At 48.7% G+C, this 17035-nt stretch overlaps 1 protein-coding gene across 1 annotated transcript; it reads right to left on the bottom strand.

Moving 5' to 3' along the window:
* Positions 1-1389: 1389 nt before the first annotated feature.
* LOC115384597 (basic proline-rich protein-like) lies at positions 1390-13373 on the bottom strand. Its single transcript, XM_030086850.1, has 4 exons — positions 13232-13373; positions 10549-12143; positions 1650-1793; positions 1390-1431 (listed from the first exon to the last, which is right to left on the bottom strand). Exons 1-4 carry the CDS (start codon positions 13371-13373, stop codon positions 1390-1392), a joined length of 1923 nt encoding a protein of 640 aa, XP_029942710.1.
* Between the last annotated feature and the right edge of the window lie 3662 nt (positions 13374-17035).

Raw genomic sequence — 17035 nt, 5'->3', positions numbered from 1 at the left:
CCCTTCAGACCCTCCAGACCCTCCAGACCCTTCAGACCCTCCAGACCCTCCAGACCCTCCAGACCCTTCAGACCCTCCAGACCCTTCAGACCCTCCAGACCCTCCAGACCCTCCAGACCCTCCAGACCCTTCAGACCCTCCAGACCCTCCAGACCCTTCAGACCCTCCAGACCCTCCAGACCCTCCAGACCCTTCAGACCCTCCAGACCCTCCAGACCCTCCAGACCCTTCAGACCCTCCAGACCCTCCAGACCCTCCAGACCCTCCAGACCCTCCAGACCCTTCAGACCCTCCAGACCCTCCAGACCCTTCAGACCCTCCAGACCCTCCAGACCCTCCAGACCCTTCAGACCCTCCAGACCCTCCAGACCCTTCAGACCCTCCAGACCCTCCAGACCCTCCAGACCCTCCAGACCCTTCAGACTCTTCAGACTCTTGCTCTTGCTTGACTGTTGCTTTCAGACGATGGTCAAAGTTTATCCTCGAAATCGGAGTTGCAAAATCAGCAACGCTGATTGCCGAGGGCCTGTGGGGGGGGGGCTCAGGGGAGCCATCTTCTCCTCACTTCACTTCAATATGGGAAACAGAGCGTTTTCACGGTGGGAGGGGCTGCCTCTCTGAGCAGCACAAACACTGGGAAAGCAGGCACGAAGGAAAAAAACGCTTTGGGGTGTTTTCGGTGAGTACATAACTATATCACAAGGTTAAAACATACAAAAAGTGAATTTTGCATGATACAGCCCCTTTAAGTTTCATTTTGTCATATTTGTGCTGCTTATTTCAGTTTGTGCCTCATACCAGCCTTTTCCTCCTGATTTTTCTGATCCTTCAGTCGAGTTCAATATGGCAAATGAGGAACGGAGCGTGTTTCACCGCTAAAGGCGCATGTGTGTGTTTTTTGACGCTCAGCTGGAGCGGTGTGGGACTGGGGCAGGACAGGTTCACCCCCCCAACAGCGTTATTCAGCCAGGCTGGCCAGGCAGACATCCACACTGAAATATATCAAAGTGAATTTCATAGCTTGCATGTTAGACCCAGCTCCCAGACCCAACTCTGAAAAGCAGAGATTAAAGGGCAACTCCAGCGCTTCAGCACATCCAGGACATCATCTCTGCAAAGTCGCTCATTTCGGCTGTATTTCTTCATCCATCGCCAGTGTTATCATAAAGTCAGCTCGTCTACCATCTTCAGGTGGGTCAGCTGACAGTTTTCGCTAACTTAGCCACAATTAGCTCGGATGGGAACGTTGGAGCTCCTCTCCCCAGCAGAGAGGCACTCTGAGTCGGCCTCGGCTGTCACGGCGCCCGGGCGTCTGACTCGCCGGGAGGCTGCGGAGCTCCTCGCCCAGCGGAGGCGCACTGCGCGCGGGCCGCTCCTGGAAGTCTCTCCTCACTGAGAGTCTCTGGAGGTCTCCGAGCCGGGCGAGGAGGGCTGTGCGCGGGCCGGGGGGCACGCGCCTCCCGGCGAGTCAGACGCCCGGGCGCCGTGACAGCCGAGGCCGACTCAGGGTGCCTCTCTGCTGGGGAGAGGAGCTCAGCAACGTTCCCATCTGAGCTAATTGTGGCTAAGTTAGCACGGTGTCAGAGAAGAGCGAAGCGGAGCAGATCCCATCAGAGCTTTGAGCATCCAACCCCGGACTAAAAGGCAACCTGGGGCCGCCGCGGGGGCCCCCTGCCCGGCACGGCGCCCAGCGCCGCCGCCGTGGTGGACGGTTCCCCCACACAGCGGCCCAGCCTCCAGGCCCGGCTCCGCAGGCGGGCGATCGGACACAGGCGCCGGCCGCCCCTGGCCGTCTGACCGTCTTCAGGTGGGTCAGCTGACCCACCTGAAGACGGTAGACGAGCTGACTTTATGATAACACTGGCGATGGATGAAGAAATATTCTTCTAAAGTGCAATGAATAGTATGGGACTTTTTCACCTGATACATAAACCAAGAAGAATCACAGCCAAGAGTGCAACAATCATTGATAACATTTTTACTAATATTACTGGAGACGTTGTGCTGAGTGGGATCCTGCAGTCCGACATAAGTGACCATTTACCCAGATTTGCTGTGTGCAGGTACAAGCATAACATAAAGCAAAGCAAGAGTATAATTATGTCAAGAAACAGATCAGTGGAAGCACTAAGAGCATTAAATGAAGATCTTATGAAACAAAACTGGGATGCCGTCTATGTTGATGATGTTAATGAAGCCTACAACGCTTTTATTAATACAGTTATTGATTTGTATAACAAAAATTCTGCATTAATAACAAACAGAAAGAACAGAAATGATAAACAGTCCAAAAAGGTTCATTGGTCTTCCAAGTTATAATCCAAAACAAAGGTTCTTTTCCAAAGACCAGGGAGGTATTTTGTTATTTACCTGATGGTTTCGGCAGCTGTCAGCTGTCTTCTTCAGAGAGTCACGTGATGTCACATCACGTGACTCTCTGAAGAGGCCTGCCGAAACCGTCAGGTAAATAACAAAATACCTCCCTGGTCTTTGGAAAAGAACCTTTGTTTTAGAAATGATAAACCATGGATCACAAAGGGAATAAAAATGCTTGCAAAAAGAAAAATTACTTATACAGACGTTTTTTGAAAGAACAAACAAAAGAAGCTGAAAACAAGTATAAGAAATATAAAAACAAACTAGTATGGATAATTAGAAAGAGGAGGAAAGATTACTACAGTGGACAACTGAATGAAAATAGAAATAATATAAAGTCAACTTGGGGAGTATTAAACAAGGTAATAGAATAGAATAGAATAGACTTTATTGTCATTGCACGGGGGGGGGGGTACAACGAAATTACATGGGAGCTCATATAAAGCTACACTTCACCTCGATTAAAATGTCAAGGACAAGAAAACTTAGGAGAAACATCAGGGACAAAACAGAAAACAACACAAGCATTAGGTAACAACAGAAAAAATACAAGGGCAACTATAATTTGCATAAGCGCATCCACAAGATGCAAGAGTAATAAATAACAGAGTAACAGAGTGGTGATCATGCTACATGAGGCACAAACTCTTAAAGACACAATAAACACAAAAGAAAAAAAAAACTTCTACCCAAAGTACTTTGTGAAGGAAAATATTGAAATATATGATGAAAAAGAAATTACAAATGAATTTTGTGAATACTTTGCTAATGTGGGACCAAATCTCACAGCAAATATTTCAAAAAATTCTAATATAGATGAAAATTTAATAAATAATCACATAAACAGTATTTATCTTGAAAAGGTGGAAAAGGAGGAAATCTTAAAAATTGTACAAAACTTTGGAAATAAGAGGTGGACTGATGGTGAGGGGTTGGATATGATCATTGTGAAAAGTATAATCGAATTTGTCATTGAGTCATTCACTCACATTTGTAATCTATCATTAACCACGGGAGTTTTCCCTGATAGAATGAAATTGGCCAAAGTCATACCCTTGTATAAAAGTGGCGATAAACAACTTGGACTATCGTCCAATCTCGTTACTTCCACAGTTTTCAAAAATATTGGAGAAGGTATTTTCAACAAAACTTGACAATTTCTTACAGAAACAAAATATTTTGGACAATAGTCAATATGGTTTTCGGGCTAATCGTTCCACAGCACTGGAAATAACGGAATTCACAGAAAAAATTGCAACAGAGATCGATAACAATTATTATTTTTTAAATATTTTCATTGATTTACAAAAAGCTTTTGACGTCATCGGTCATTCAAAATTCCTAAAAAACAAATGAGTATGTATGGCATCCGAGGAGTAGCTCACCATTGGCTCTCAAGTTATTTGGAAAACAGAAACCATAAAAATGACACTAAATCTGAACTATGGCAAATTAAATGTGGTGTGCCCCAAGGTTCGATACTTGGGCCAAAGTTATTCATTTGTACATGAATGATTTTGCTAAAGTGTCCAACCGTGGGAAAATTCTATTCGCAGACGATACCACATTATTTCATTCAAGTAAAAGCATACAAGAAGTCACAAAAGTAGTGAATGAAGAATTGAAAGTAATAAAACACTGGTTTGATCTAAACGGATTCATCCTAAATGCCAAAAAAACAAATTTTATGTTGTTTAATAATAAAAAGGAAAAAGTGAAAGTAAAACTCGAAATAGATGGAGTTGAAATCCATCGTGTAACAGAAACAAAATTCTTAGGAGTGATGACTGACGACGATCTAAAGTGGAAATCTCACATTAATTACACCAAAGGGAAAATTGGGAAAGCCATTTCTGTGTTACATAGAGTCAAGTTTTTTCTGAACAGTTGTGCTTTGTTAACATTGCATAACACTATGATTTTACCTCATCTCATGTATTGTGTTGAAGTGTGGGGTACGACATGCAAAACTTATTTACAGACAATTGTCCTACTACAAAAAAGGGCTATAAGGATAATAACAAATAGTCATTATCGAGAGCCGTCTAACCCATTATTTATTAAAGTGAAAGTTTTGAAATTTCCTGATATTGTTGATTTAAGCATCCTAAAAATAATGTATAAGGCAAAGTGGAATTTATTGCCTGTAAACCTTCAGAATATATTCGAAATAAGAACTAGTATATACAATCTTAAAGGAATAGACGTGTTCAAAAAACCCAGATTCAGAACCAAAATCAAAGAAAGAAACATCGTGGTAAAAGGAGTGAACTTATGGAATGCTCTGAAACAGGAAATCAAAGAGTGTAAAACAATTATGACATTTAAGAAACATATAAAAAATTCCACACTGGAAAAATATGAAAATGAAAACTAAGTTGTTGCGGGCGGGTGAAAAAATGTTTTGATTCAATGAATATGAGTTTTTGAGTATTGTTAATTTGTATTAGTTCAAATACTGTATGTAAAGGGGCAGATATAATAAGATTGTTCTTCTTTCTGCTCCTTTTCTTTCGTTTGTTTGGTGTCTAGACTGATGACATTGATGTATTTTCATCTTTTTTGTTTTTTGTCTGTGTGTTGTTTTAAACAAAAGAAACAAATAAACTAAACTAAACTAAACTAAATATAGCCGAAATGAGCGATTTTGCAGAAATGATGTTCTGCGCTGAAGCTCCCTTGCCGTGGCCCCCGCTAAATCGGTTGGATCTAAATAACTTCTGAAGGACTCCGAGCTGCACCATATTTGTCTGAGTGAGTATATGAGCATGACACACCTAGAAATAAGGTCCAGGTGTCAAAAAACCGGAGTTGCCCTTTAACGGCCACATTTTTTTTCTTGTGCGGTAAGACTCTGGTGGTAACGCAGCGCGTTACTGCCGTCAGCAGCCCAGCAGTAGTTTACACAGAAGGTCATGGCTTCAGGCTCTGGCAAGCCCCTTCTGTGTGAAGCTTGCATGTTCTCCTTGTGAGTGTATGAGTTCAACTGTATGAGTTAACGCGTTATACTAACGGCACAATGTTACAGTTTTATCTGCGTAAGAAGATCTCAATCAGAGACAATTACATTTTTCAGCTTGGAAGAGATTAGAATGAAATTCAACAAACACTGCTGAGATAGAACTGCTATTTGAGTTTTATTTTAGAGTATTTTAACAGAAAACTTCTTTCCAAACACTGTAGAAATTAGGGATGAGCGAGTGCACCACTATCTGTATCTGTATCTGTTTACCCATCCAAATTATCTGTATCCGTATCTGTACTCGGAGGGGGCGTGGCCTAAACCGGAAGTGGGCGTGGTTTAACCGGAAATGGGGTGGGGCAGAAATTGGCGCACTATTTTAAGTCTGAAATTGATATGGATTGCTCAGAAGTTGCTATATTTGTTCTTTATTTGAAAACTATTTACAGAACTGTTTCAATTATACAATGTACAAGTTTTTTTTTATTTTAGTCAGAACATGAACATTTTTAAAGTTATATAAATGATTATTTATTCACACAACAGCCTCAGAATGAAGATTTGATTTTTTTTTTTTTTGTCACAATAGTAAAAGAACTATTTACAGAACAAGTATTTTTATTGAGGCAGAACATGAATATTTTTAAGTGTATGAATGAATTTACATAACAGCTTCTCTATAATTGTTGTCCGGACTCCAGCTGGAGTCCAAGGAAAGAAAGAAGTCCTCCTGGTTTGGGACTGCCTCCCCCCACGGTCCCCACCAGAACCTCCCCGGTGTCCCGGGAAGCCTCTGATCCCCCCTGCTGAGCTTCCTGGTCCTGTCCGGCTGCAGCGCCGATCGTAGTGGACCTCGGTCCAGTTATCATCTCTGTCCCACAGATCACAGCCTCCCGCTGGAGCGCAAGCCCAGATTAATATGAAGAATAAGAGAAAAAAGGAAAAACAAAACTGCGAGGATAAACGAAAGTTAAAACCCCCTGAAAAAAAAAACCCTGAGCGTGCACAGTCGCGCGACATTTCGACTTTTAAAGGTTTTCCTCAGGCACAATGCAGCTACAACGAAATAAAAAACCTAATTTTTAATTTACCAGCACTGATTGGCTTCTCTGACAAGGATCCTGTCGTCTCAGTCCAGCATGGAGCAGAATGAAGGACCAGTGAGGATCTCCCATCAGCACGAGGACCAATAATGACGGACAATGCTCGGGTTATACTCGGATTTGAAAAAAATGCATTATCCATAACGAGTACTCGTTTAAAACGAGTATTCGGCTCACCCCTAGTAGAAATGGCTTGTTTCGACCCCTTCCATCTGGCTGCTGATGGACCATTAAATGCTGAAGGCTCCACTAAACATCACACTCTGTCAGAGGAGCTGAGCTCCTGTTTTCTGGGAAACTGCTGACAAGAACTTAAAAACCAACTATTTGAAATCCAATCCTGCTTCACAGAGTATTCCCAAGGCAGAAACCCAGTTTTGTTTATGAAGGGGCATTTGGAGCCTTTTTTTCCTGGATTACAGTATAGGTCCCATTTGTCACCACCTGTCTTTTCCTAACTAGGAGCAGATGGCAGCAGCATTCCATCTCACTGTGTCAGTCAGTAAAACCTCTGTGTTAGTGTGCCATCACAGTGAGACTCAGTATCTATCAGAACTGTCCACCAAACACTCTGGAGAGTCCATGATTCTTCTGAACTTGTACAGTTCTTTTATGGACATAATGCTGCTCATTGTCTTTGAGTATGTCTCTTTGTTACTTCAGTGGAAGCTAAATGCTGCACAGTGGTGTGACTGTGTGACCCAAACGGAACTTTTACCCCTTTCCCACTGGCCAAAAAACCTGTTTAAACCCGTTTTAAGTATCGGCTCCTCATGGCAGTGGGAAAGGGTTTTACTGGGTCGAAATCCCGGGTAATTTACCGGGTCAGTTTGTAGCATCTTTTAGTGGGAGGGACACATCCAGGAACTTACATGATGACGTCGACGCAGCGCGGCTACGTTAGCGCACTAGTTGTTGTTTCTGGACACAGCGTGAGATTTCCTTCAAGACAGCAAGACCAGAGAGCTTGCCCTGAGCCGTGGGACCCGAAGGGCTTTCCTTCGTCCTACTTCCAGGTAGACCAGTGTTTTCATTTATCTCCACTATTAGCAGTGAGCAAGGAGCTCATTCTCTCCATTCATTCATTCATATTCACATTCCTCTGCATTGGGTATTTACATGTGTTTTATATAGAAATGTGGTAGCTCAGTTGGTAGAGCGGGTCGTCTTATAACCGGAAGGTTGGCGGTTCGATCCCCGCTCCCGCAGGCGTAAAACTGGCGTTGTGTCCTTGGGCAAGACACTTCACCCACCTTGCCTAGTATGAAAGTTGTGAGAGTGAATGGTTGGTGGTGGTCGGAGGGGCTGATGGCGCAGATTGGCAGCCTCGCTTCCGTCAGTCTGCCCCAGGGCAGCTGTGGCTACAGCAGTAGCTTACCACCACCCAGTATGGGGTGAAAGGGTGATGTGATATTGCAGTGTGAAGCGCTTTGGGCTCTGTCATGCAGGGTAAAAAGCGCTATACAAGTGTAGTCCATTTACCATATTTAGATTTTCACTGTCTAAATACTGACATTTGCTGTCTGGTTAGTTAGTCAATAAAATAATAATAGTAAAAAAATTTATTTAGTGCTTTTTGAAGATATTCCAGTCATTTTACAAGGAAATTCAAAACAGAAACAAAAAATGAATAACTTACTTTATTTCCTGAAACCACCTTCTGGTCTGGATCAGCCAGTCAATCAAACTGGCCTTCCTGTCACTGGGAGCGCCTCTCTCTTCTGGGGACTGTAACTTCTCAGGAATGAAACACAAAGCGCTTTTTGCTCAAACATCCACGCAGTGGAAGCAGCGTCAGTGGGAATGGGATGGAACCCCAGCTTCTCAACCACAACAACCAATGTATGGTTTATTTTGACATCCAGTGGTGAGAGCATAGTTACTGCCTGGTGGTTGAGGTCCAGATTCTGACTGCCTCTGGTCATCTCTGTGCAAGGCTGATTGATCTGTCATGAGAGCGACTGAACCGAATCCGTCTTTCAGTGGAGGTCTTGGTAACCAGCACCTGAGTTTATGGTCTTTGTGCACGAGGCCCAAATGAACACCTGCTGTGTGTTTTGCTGGATTTTGTTCATCCTGTCATTGGCACAGCTGTGTTGAAGTAGTCGTTCAACGGTGTGTTCATGTCAGGCTGGCAAACCTTCCATCTCTATCACTTTGGATCAATGCTGTATTTGTGCGATTGCTATGTGCACGATGCGGTGCACACATACAGTATTGTTGGTGTTCCAGTGGAAAGTGAAGTATGGATCCCTGAACTCCCCAGCACTGCCACTGAAAGATACAACTCACCTGCCCAAAGAGCTCTCTGGCGCCACCACTGGCTCCATCACGCACTGACAGCTGAGACAGGATTTTCAAAGCCGGCTCCACCGACAGCTTGGTGAGCCGGAGCCGTCTAGCCAATCAGAGGGTGATGGGAGGTTTATTTCCAGGGCGTAGTCAGACTGGGACTGAGTGATCAGCTTCTCTCAGAGCTCCACACACTGTTCATGACCTGTACCACTCCCCTTCTGAGAGGACTGGGCTGGAGCACTCCTAACTCACCACAGGAACAGTCACTGCCACTCGCACTGCCAGTACTTTCTGTTCCACAGTGACGAAGAATCTTTGGATTTTGCAGAGGACACAAAAGCTCACTTGATCTTGATCTTCAGTATGAGTACAGACCGTGAAAGCGACACCTCACCATCCTTCTGACTGTTTGGGTTTTAAGCAGGAGATGCCAGAAAAGTTCCCACAGGGAGAACTGGCTGGGGGCCCAGCGTTCATAGCGACGTTGCTTTTTGATCCTTGGATGTGGGCTCTTTCTATCATTGTGAAGCAGAATTCACCAAGTGGTGGACTGTTCTCCCATAAACAGGGAGGGTGAGCTGGTCTAGACCGTGGTGAGACAGGTTAGTTTGGCCCTGCTGATGATGTGTTGGTGCAATAGTAATCCTGTATGGCTTCAACTTTCTCCAGGAATGTAGTGAGCTTGGCTCCTTGCTGCAGGTAGAGTGACACAAACAGATAAATGCAGTACAGTTAGCTTAGCATGCCAGATAACAGAGTTCCTCTTAGTCCTTCAGCAACCTGCAGCTCACACTTCTTCACACACAAAAGCTGTGACCTTGGATGTACAGAAGCCTGATGCTACATACCTCAGCAAATCTTAAAAGATATTTGGCTGCCTGTGTGGGGCTGATCTTGGCTGCAGGGGCAGGAGGTGCACCAGGAGAGCTGGCATATCACTGTCCTGGCAAAAAATGATCAAGTCTTTCTTTATATAGCTGCTACTTAGTTTAATGGGCCTGTGGTAAATTCTTTAATTTCTTAGTAAACCTGAAGCTGCAGTCAATATTAAAATGACTATTAAGATAAATGCATCCATTTCATTTTTTTAAATTTTGATATTTTGATTTAAGCATTTTTCAATGAAATCATGAACATAAATCTATATGGAACAAATGCAAATAAATTAAAGAAAACAATCAACATTGAAGAAATGTCTTACGCTTTAAGATACATTGTGCCTCGAACTTCATGAACAACAGGTGATCTCTGAAGAGAGCTGCATCTTAATCAAAAGTCCACAGAAAAAAACTGTGGAGATATAAATTTGTTAACCAAATGCTTGAGTAAGTCTGCAGGTGAGTCCTCTGTGTTTATAGTCTGGTAATTAATTGTTAATCATATGAAATAAAGTCAATAATGTCTGACCCATCAAACGGAGAGCGCTGTGTCTGCGCGGTTAGGAGCATGATGCTAGCATGATGCTATCAGCATTAACAGTGTTGACCAGCAGATCTGTCCCGTGTCTCTGTCCACTGATTTATTCATAAAGAAACTCAAGGCGTCCAGCATACTGAGCGTTCCCTGAGTCTGTGGCCAAAATCCACACCTTGACCTGAGCAGATGCAGTCTTTACCAACAAATATAAAGCTTTAGTGAACGGGAAAGGCTAATGTGGAAATGTCACATGACAGGACGGAGTAACAGCGGCTCTGCCCTGAAAACAGCCCAGGTGCCAGAGAGGAGACTGACTTTAAAATGGAACGTTAACAGACAGTACATCGTTTTACTCACTGAACAATGTCGACGTAAAACCATGCAGGCTTCCCGTACCTCTTCATCCTGTCTGACCGCTGGAGCAGCTGGGGGCGGGGCCATTGGTGAACACCTGAAGAGGCAGGAGGAGCTGGGGGCGGGGCCGTTGGTGAACACCTGAAGAGGCAGGAGGAGCTGGGGGCGGGGCCGTTGGTGAACACCTGAAGAGGCAGGAGGAGCTGGGGGCGGGGCCGTTGGGGAGCACCTGAAGAGGCAGGAGGAGCTGGGGGCGGTGCCGTTGGTGAACACCTGAAGAGGCAGGAGGAGCTGGGGGCGGGGCCGTTGGGGAGCACCTGAAGAGGCAGGAGGAGCTGGGGGCGGGGCCGTTGGGGAGCACCTGAAGAGGCAGGAGGAGCTGGGGGCGGGGCCGTTGGGGAGCACCTGAAGAGGCAGGAGGAGCTGGGGGCGGGGCCGTTGGGGAGCACCTGAAGAGGCAGGAGGAGCTGGGGGCGGGGCCGTTGGGGAGCACCTGAAGAGGCAGGAGGAGCTGGGGGCGGGGCCGTTGGGGAGCACCTGAAGAGGCAGGAGCAGCTGGGGGCGGGGCCATTGGTGAACACCTGAAGAGGCAGGAGGAGCTGGGGGCGGGGCCGTTGGTGAACACCTGAAGAGGCAGGAGGAGCTGGGGGCGGGGCCGTTGGGGAGCACCTGAAGAGGCAGGAGGAGCTGGGGGCGGGGCCGTTGGGGAGCACCTGAAGAGGCAGGAGGAGCTGGGGGCGGGGCCGTTGGGGAGCACCTGAAGAGGCAGGAGGAGCTGGGGGCGGGGCCGTTGGTGAACACCTGAAGAGGCAGGAGGAGCTGGGGGCGGGGCCGTTGGGGAGCACCTGAAGAGGCAGGAGGAGCTGGGGGCGGGGCCGTTGGGGAGCACCTGAAGAGGCAGGAGGAGCTGGGGGCGGGGCCGGTGGGGAGCACCTGAAGAGGCAGGAGGAGGTGGGGGCGGGGCCGTTGGGGAGCACCTGAAGAGGCAGGAGGAGCTGGGGGCGGGGCCGTTGGTGAACACCTGAAGAGGCAGGAGGAGCTGGGGGCGGGGCCGTTGGTGAACACCTGAAGAGGCAGGAGCAGCTGGGGGCGGGGCCATTGGGGAGCACCTGAAGAGGCAGGAGGAGCTGGGGGCGGGGCCGTTGGGGAGCACCTGAAGAGGCAGGAGGAGCTGGGGGCGGGGCCGTTGGGGAGCACCTGAAGAGGCAGGAGGAGCTGGGGGCGGGGCCGTTGGGGAGCACCTGAAGAGGCAGGAGGAGCTGGGGGCGGGGCCGTTGGGGAGCACCTGAAGAGGCAGGAGGAGCTGGGGGCGGGGCCGTTGGGGAGCACCTGAAGAGGCAGGAGGAGCTGGGGGCGGGGCCGTTGGGGAGCACCTGAAGAGGCAGGAGCAGCTGGGGGCGGGGCCATTGGGGAACACCTGAAGAGGCAGGAGGAGCTGGGGGCGGGGCCGTTGGTGAACACCTGAAGAGGCAGGAGGAGCTGGGGGCGGGGCCGTTGGGGAGCACCTGAAGAGGCAGGAGGAGCTGGGGGCGGGGCCGTTGGGGAGCACCTGAAGAGGCAGGAGGAGCTGGGGGCGGGGCCGTTGGGGAGCACCTGAAGAGGCAGGAGGAGCTGGGGGCGGGGCCGTTGGGGAGCACCTGAAGAGGCAGGAGGAGCTGGGGGCGGGGCCGTTGGGGAGCACCTGAAGAGGCAGGAGGAGCTGGGGGCGGGGCCGTTGGGGAGCACCTGAAGAGGCAGGTGTTGCTGGATGGTTCAGAGCTGATGTTACCACAGTGATACTGATAGGTTTGATTTGAAGTCTCTTTCCTTTGATTTTCTGTTTTGACACCAACTCTTTGTACACTGGGAGGCAAGTGTACGGCATCTGACATTACTCAGAGTAGAATTAAAGGATACGTTCTGTTTCAACAGTTTTCACGTTGTTTCCAGAATGTTCCTTGAAATTGTTTTTAGTTTAATGAAATGTGATAAAAATAGTTCTTCAAATGAAGGCCTTTCTATGAGTCTACTTATTTTTCTGAAATTTAAAGCTAAGCTATTGATTTAAATGTGCTCTATTCCTTTCTTTTACAATCCACACAGTGTAAAATTGAATGTCTTATGTGTGTTTGAGTTGACGAGTTACTGCTAAATAAAGAAACGGTGGCTGAACACAATCCACAATCTAAATCTGGTGTGCCAAATTATTATGCTGCAGTGTTGGGCGAGTTACTTCAAAATTGTAATGTGTCATATTTTACTAGGTACTCCATAAAAATTTAATTAATGTGTATTCCATACTACTGTCTGAAACATGTAACTGAATTGTCCCACCTTTGCATATCTGATTAAAGTATAGGTTTATTTATTTACTTTAAGTAAAAGGTGAACAAAAAAGTATGTGATAGTCATAAGTACTATCACTGATCCAGGTAATATAAAATGTTATCAATCATCCTGAAAATCAGAAAAAAAGTAGCAGTGCCCGACATTCAAACCAATTTAAAAAGAACAGTTAAAAGCAGCTAAAGTAGCGAGAGGACTCGATGTTTTTGCAGCGCAAAGACGATCAACCGGAAGTTGCTCTCAAAAATGGCGCCGCCCAGCAGCACTTCGTGAATAAGATGAATAGCACGAACTGCCGTGAGACTGGGCTGTGCAGCCAGCTCCTCTGTCTGGTTGACGATCGAGCAGACATTCCCCTTAATCGCAGAGGGGATTTAAGTCCTCCGCTTCTTTCGTCCACCTCTGCAGCCTCTCCTTTTCCTCTGGATCTCCACGGGGACGACGGGTTTGTCCTCGTAGACCTCAGGGCCTCGCTGACCAAGGTATTTCTCACCGGTGGGCCCCTCGGAGCTGCCTCTGAATCCGGAGGGGTCCCTCAACATGGATCCAAAACTTGAAAATAAAAGTGCAAAAACAAATAAAAATTCAGTGAAAAAGGGCTTCCCACATGCGTGGGTGGATGGCACAATGAGCCATCCACTTTGGGACTAAATAAAGAAGCATGCCTACATACAAAGAGAAGCAGGTGTAGTGGGAAAGCTATGTGGAGAGCCTCTGCAGCCACCCGCCGGTCACCCAGCGCCATCTTGAGCGGCATCTTGAGCGGCATCTTGAAATACCTCCACCCCCCCGAACAGAAAAAGCATTATACTGTGGTGTCTGCTGGGAGAGGGTGTTTCCCCACATTAGAAGGGGCGGGCTTTAGTCACCTGAGGAGGTGTGGTTCACTGTGGGTGGGGTTAGAAGGGCAGGAATGATCTGTCAGTGTGTTGCTTCCTGGAATGGCTGCTGCCACCCGTGTGCTGCCAATAAACGCACCCAGCTCCACTCTCTCGTCCGTCTTCTCCTTGTGCGACCGCCACATTGGTGACCCTGACTCTGGACATGTCGGTGGAGTCAAGCAACGGTGTAGGAGCGCAGGGCGCTGCCGCTGTTTATGCCGCGGCGATCAAGCTGCCAGACTTTTGGCGGAAGGATCCGGAGCCGTGGTTCCAGCACGTCGAGGCGCAGTTTCGGCTGAGAGGCATCATGGCGGACGAGACACGGTATTACTATGTGGCAGCTCTGGATTCAGCGACCACCCGCCGTGTCATGGGTTTCCTGCGCGACCCGCCGGCGCAGGACAGGTACGCAGCCATGAAGGCGCAGCTCCTCCGGCTCTTTCAGTTGTCGGACATGGAGCGTGCAGAGCAGCTGCTGTCCCTTCACGGCCTGGGAGATAGCACGCCCACAGAGCTGATGGAGAACATGCTGGCGCTGCTGGGATCCGGGGATGCCTCCTTCCTCTTCACACAGCTGTTCATGCGCCAGCTGCCGTCTCCGGTCCGCACGGCCTTGGCTACCTCATCGCTGTTGCGGACTACGGACTACCGGGGTCTGGCGGAGGAGGCCGACAGGATCTGGCTCGCGTCACGACTGCTTGGAGTCCATGCTACCTGCCCGCCGGAGCCGCGACGCCAGCCGGAGGGGGACATACATGCTGCAGTCGCTGCAGCCAGGAAGCAGCGTAAGGACGACGGTGCTCTGTGTTTTTTTCACCACCGTTTCGGGTCCCGGGCGAAGTGCTGCACACCGCCGTGTACATTCCCGTGCAGGGAAACGGCTGCCTCAGCGCTCGGTGGCAGCTGTGAGCACTGAGGATACCAACAAGCTGCTGTTTATTAAAGACACTGTGTCTGGGAGGCATTTTCTAGTGGACACTGGCGCACAGCGGAGCATTCTACCGGCTTCCAGCTCTGATAGAGCCAGCGGTGAACACGGTCCGCAGCTGGATGCCGCGAACGGGACTGCTATCCGCACATTCGGCACCAGGTATGTGACCGTGTGTTTTGACGGTCGGCAGTTCGGCTGGGACTTTGTGATGGCTGATGTAGCTGTTCCGATCCTCGGGGCTAATTTCCTATGTGCACATGGATTATTAGTGGACATTACAAACCGCCGCTTGGTGGACACGCTCTCCTTCTCCTCCTATTCATGCACTTTGGGGAGCGGGGGGATTGCTGTCTCTGACTAATCGTCTGCCCACCGGGGATGTGTACCAGCAGCTCCTGGTCGAGTTCCCAGATCTCACGGTCCCCACCTTCCTCCCTTGTCAAACACGGAGTGGAACATCACATCCCCACGGTCGTGCCGCCGGTTTATGCGCGTTCTCGCTGGCTGAATGCAGCTAAACTGGGGATTGCCAAAGAGGAGTTTGCCACTATGGAGCGTCTGGGAATTGTGCAGCGCTCGGACAGCCCGTGGGCCTCACCCCTACACATGGTCCCAAAATCAGATGGCAGCTGGAGGCCGTGTGGTGATTTTCATCGACTGAATAACATCACCAAGCATGATCGGTACCCTATTCCACACATCCAGGATTTCTCGGTCCACCTGGCGGGGAAAGTTATCTTTTCCAAGGTGGATTTGGTGAAAGGCTACCACCAGGTCCCGGTCCACCCCCAAGACGTACCAAAGACTGTGGTGATCACTCCGTTTGGGCTGTTTGAGTTCCTGCGGATGCCATTTGGACTCAAGGGTGCAGCGCAGACTTTCCAGCGGCCGATGGACTCTGTGTTACGGGGGTTGCCGTTCCTGTTTGTGTACCTGGATGACATCCTGGTGACCAGCGCCTCGGCCGAGGAGCACCTGTTACACTTGCGACAGCTCTTCGGGAGGCTTATGGAGCATGGACTGATCATTAATCCGGCCAAATGCTGGTTCGGACTCTCAGAGGTCGAGTTCCTGGGTCATCATGTCTCCTCACGTGGGGTGGTTCCATTACCCGCTAAAGTGGAAGCAATTGCACTTTTTCCGTGTCCTCGCACCATCAAGTCCCTGCAGGAGTTCCTTGGCATGCTGAACTTCTACAACCGCTTCATCGTACACGCGGCTCACCTGATGCGCCCCCTGTATGAGGCTCTGAGGGGCGCGAACTCCAAGGACGACGTGGACTGGACACCCGAGAGAATCCTGGCATTTGAGAGGGTCAAGGCTCCAACGCTGCCATGCTGGCGCACTGGGTTCTTAAGATCTAGGCTGTGAGCCCAAGCACGTATGAACAGAACTGAGATGGTGTAAATGTGTAATATTTTATATGTAAATATGGGTGTTTCTAACTTTTATTGTGACATTGTAAATGATATGTGTATGTAAACAGAACATGGATTTGATTGTGTGTCTGGGTTGTGATGAGATTGTGTGGACAAATGTTGCATGTGTGAGTGCTAGGTAACTGAGAGAGTGAATTTTTAAGTGCTTGTATTGATGTATTGTAAGTAAATTTTATACTTGTAACCAGGTACTGCAGATGGAAACTAGCTGTGTAGCTATAATCTGGTGCAGAACATCTCTGTCTTGAACTTAATGTCTCTGTACATTGTCCCTTCAAATAAAGACTAAACTAAACTAAACTAATCCCTCCCTAACAGCACCGGTGGCGCGAGGCCTCGGATTATGTAGTGGGGGCGGTCTGTGAGCAGTGGGTGGATGGTGCCTGGCAGCCTCTCGCGTTTTTCAGCAAGCAGCTGCGAGACAGCGAGAGGAAACATAGCGCAGTTGACCAGGAGCTGTTGGCTCTTTTCCTCGCCACACGCCATTTTCGGTTCCTGCTGGAGGGACGGTGGTTCACCGCTTTTGTGGACCACAAGCCCCTCACTTTTGCCATGGCTAAGACCACAGAGCCATGGTCTGCCAGGCAGCAGCGCCACCTCTCGGCCATCTCGGAGTTCACCATGGACATTCGCCATGTTGCTGGTAAGAGCAACGCTGTCGCTGACTGTCTCTCCCGGGCGCATGTGAACTCGGTGTAGCTGGGGGTAGATTATGCTGCGATGGCCGCTGACCAGCCAGCTGATGCGGAGGTCCAGGTGTGTAGGACGGCCGCGACAGGGTTGCAGCTGCAGGACGTGGCGTTTCAGGGCTGCATCGTGTTGCTCCTCTGCGATGTCTCCACAGGTCAGCCCCGCCCTATGGTACCTGCCAGCTGGCGTCGCCAGGTGTTTGACCCCATCCACGCACTGTCACATCCTGGAGTAAGGGCGTCAGTGAAGCTGGTGGGGGCGAA

The sequence above is a fragment of the Salarias fasciatus genome, unplaced genomic scaffold (assembly GCF_902148845.1).
Source record: "Salarias fasciatus unplaced genomic scaffold, fSalaFa1.1, whole genome shotgun sequence".
NCBI classification, from domain to species: Eukaryota; Metazoa; Chordata; class Actinopteri; order Blenniiformes; family Blenniidae; genus Salarias; species Salarias fasciatus.
This window is presented reverse-complemented; position numbering and strand designations above follow the sequence as displayed.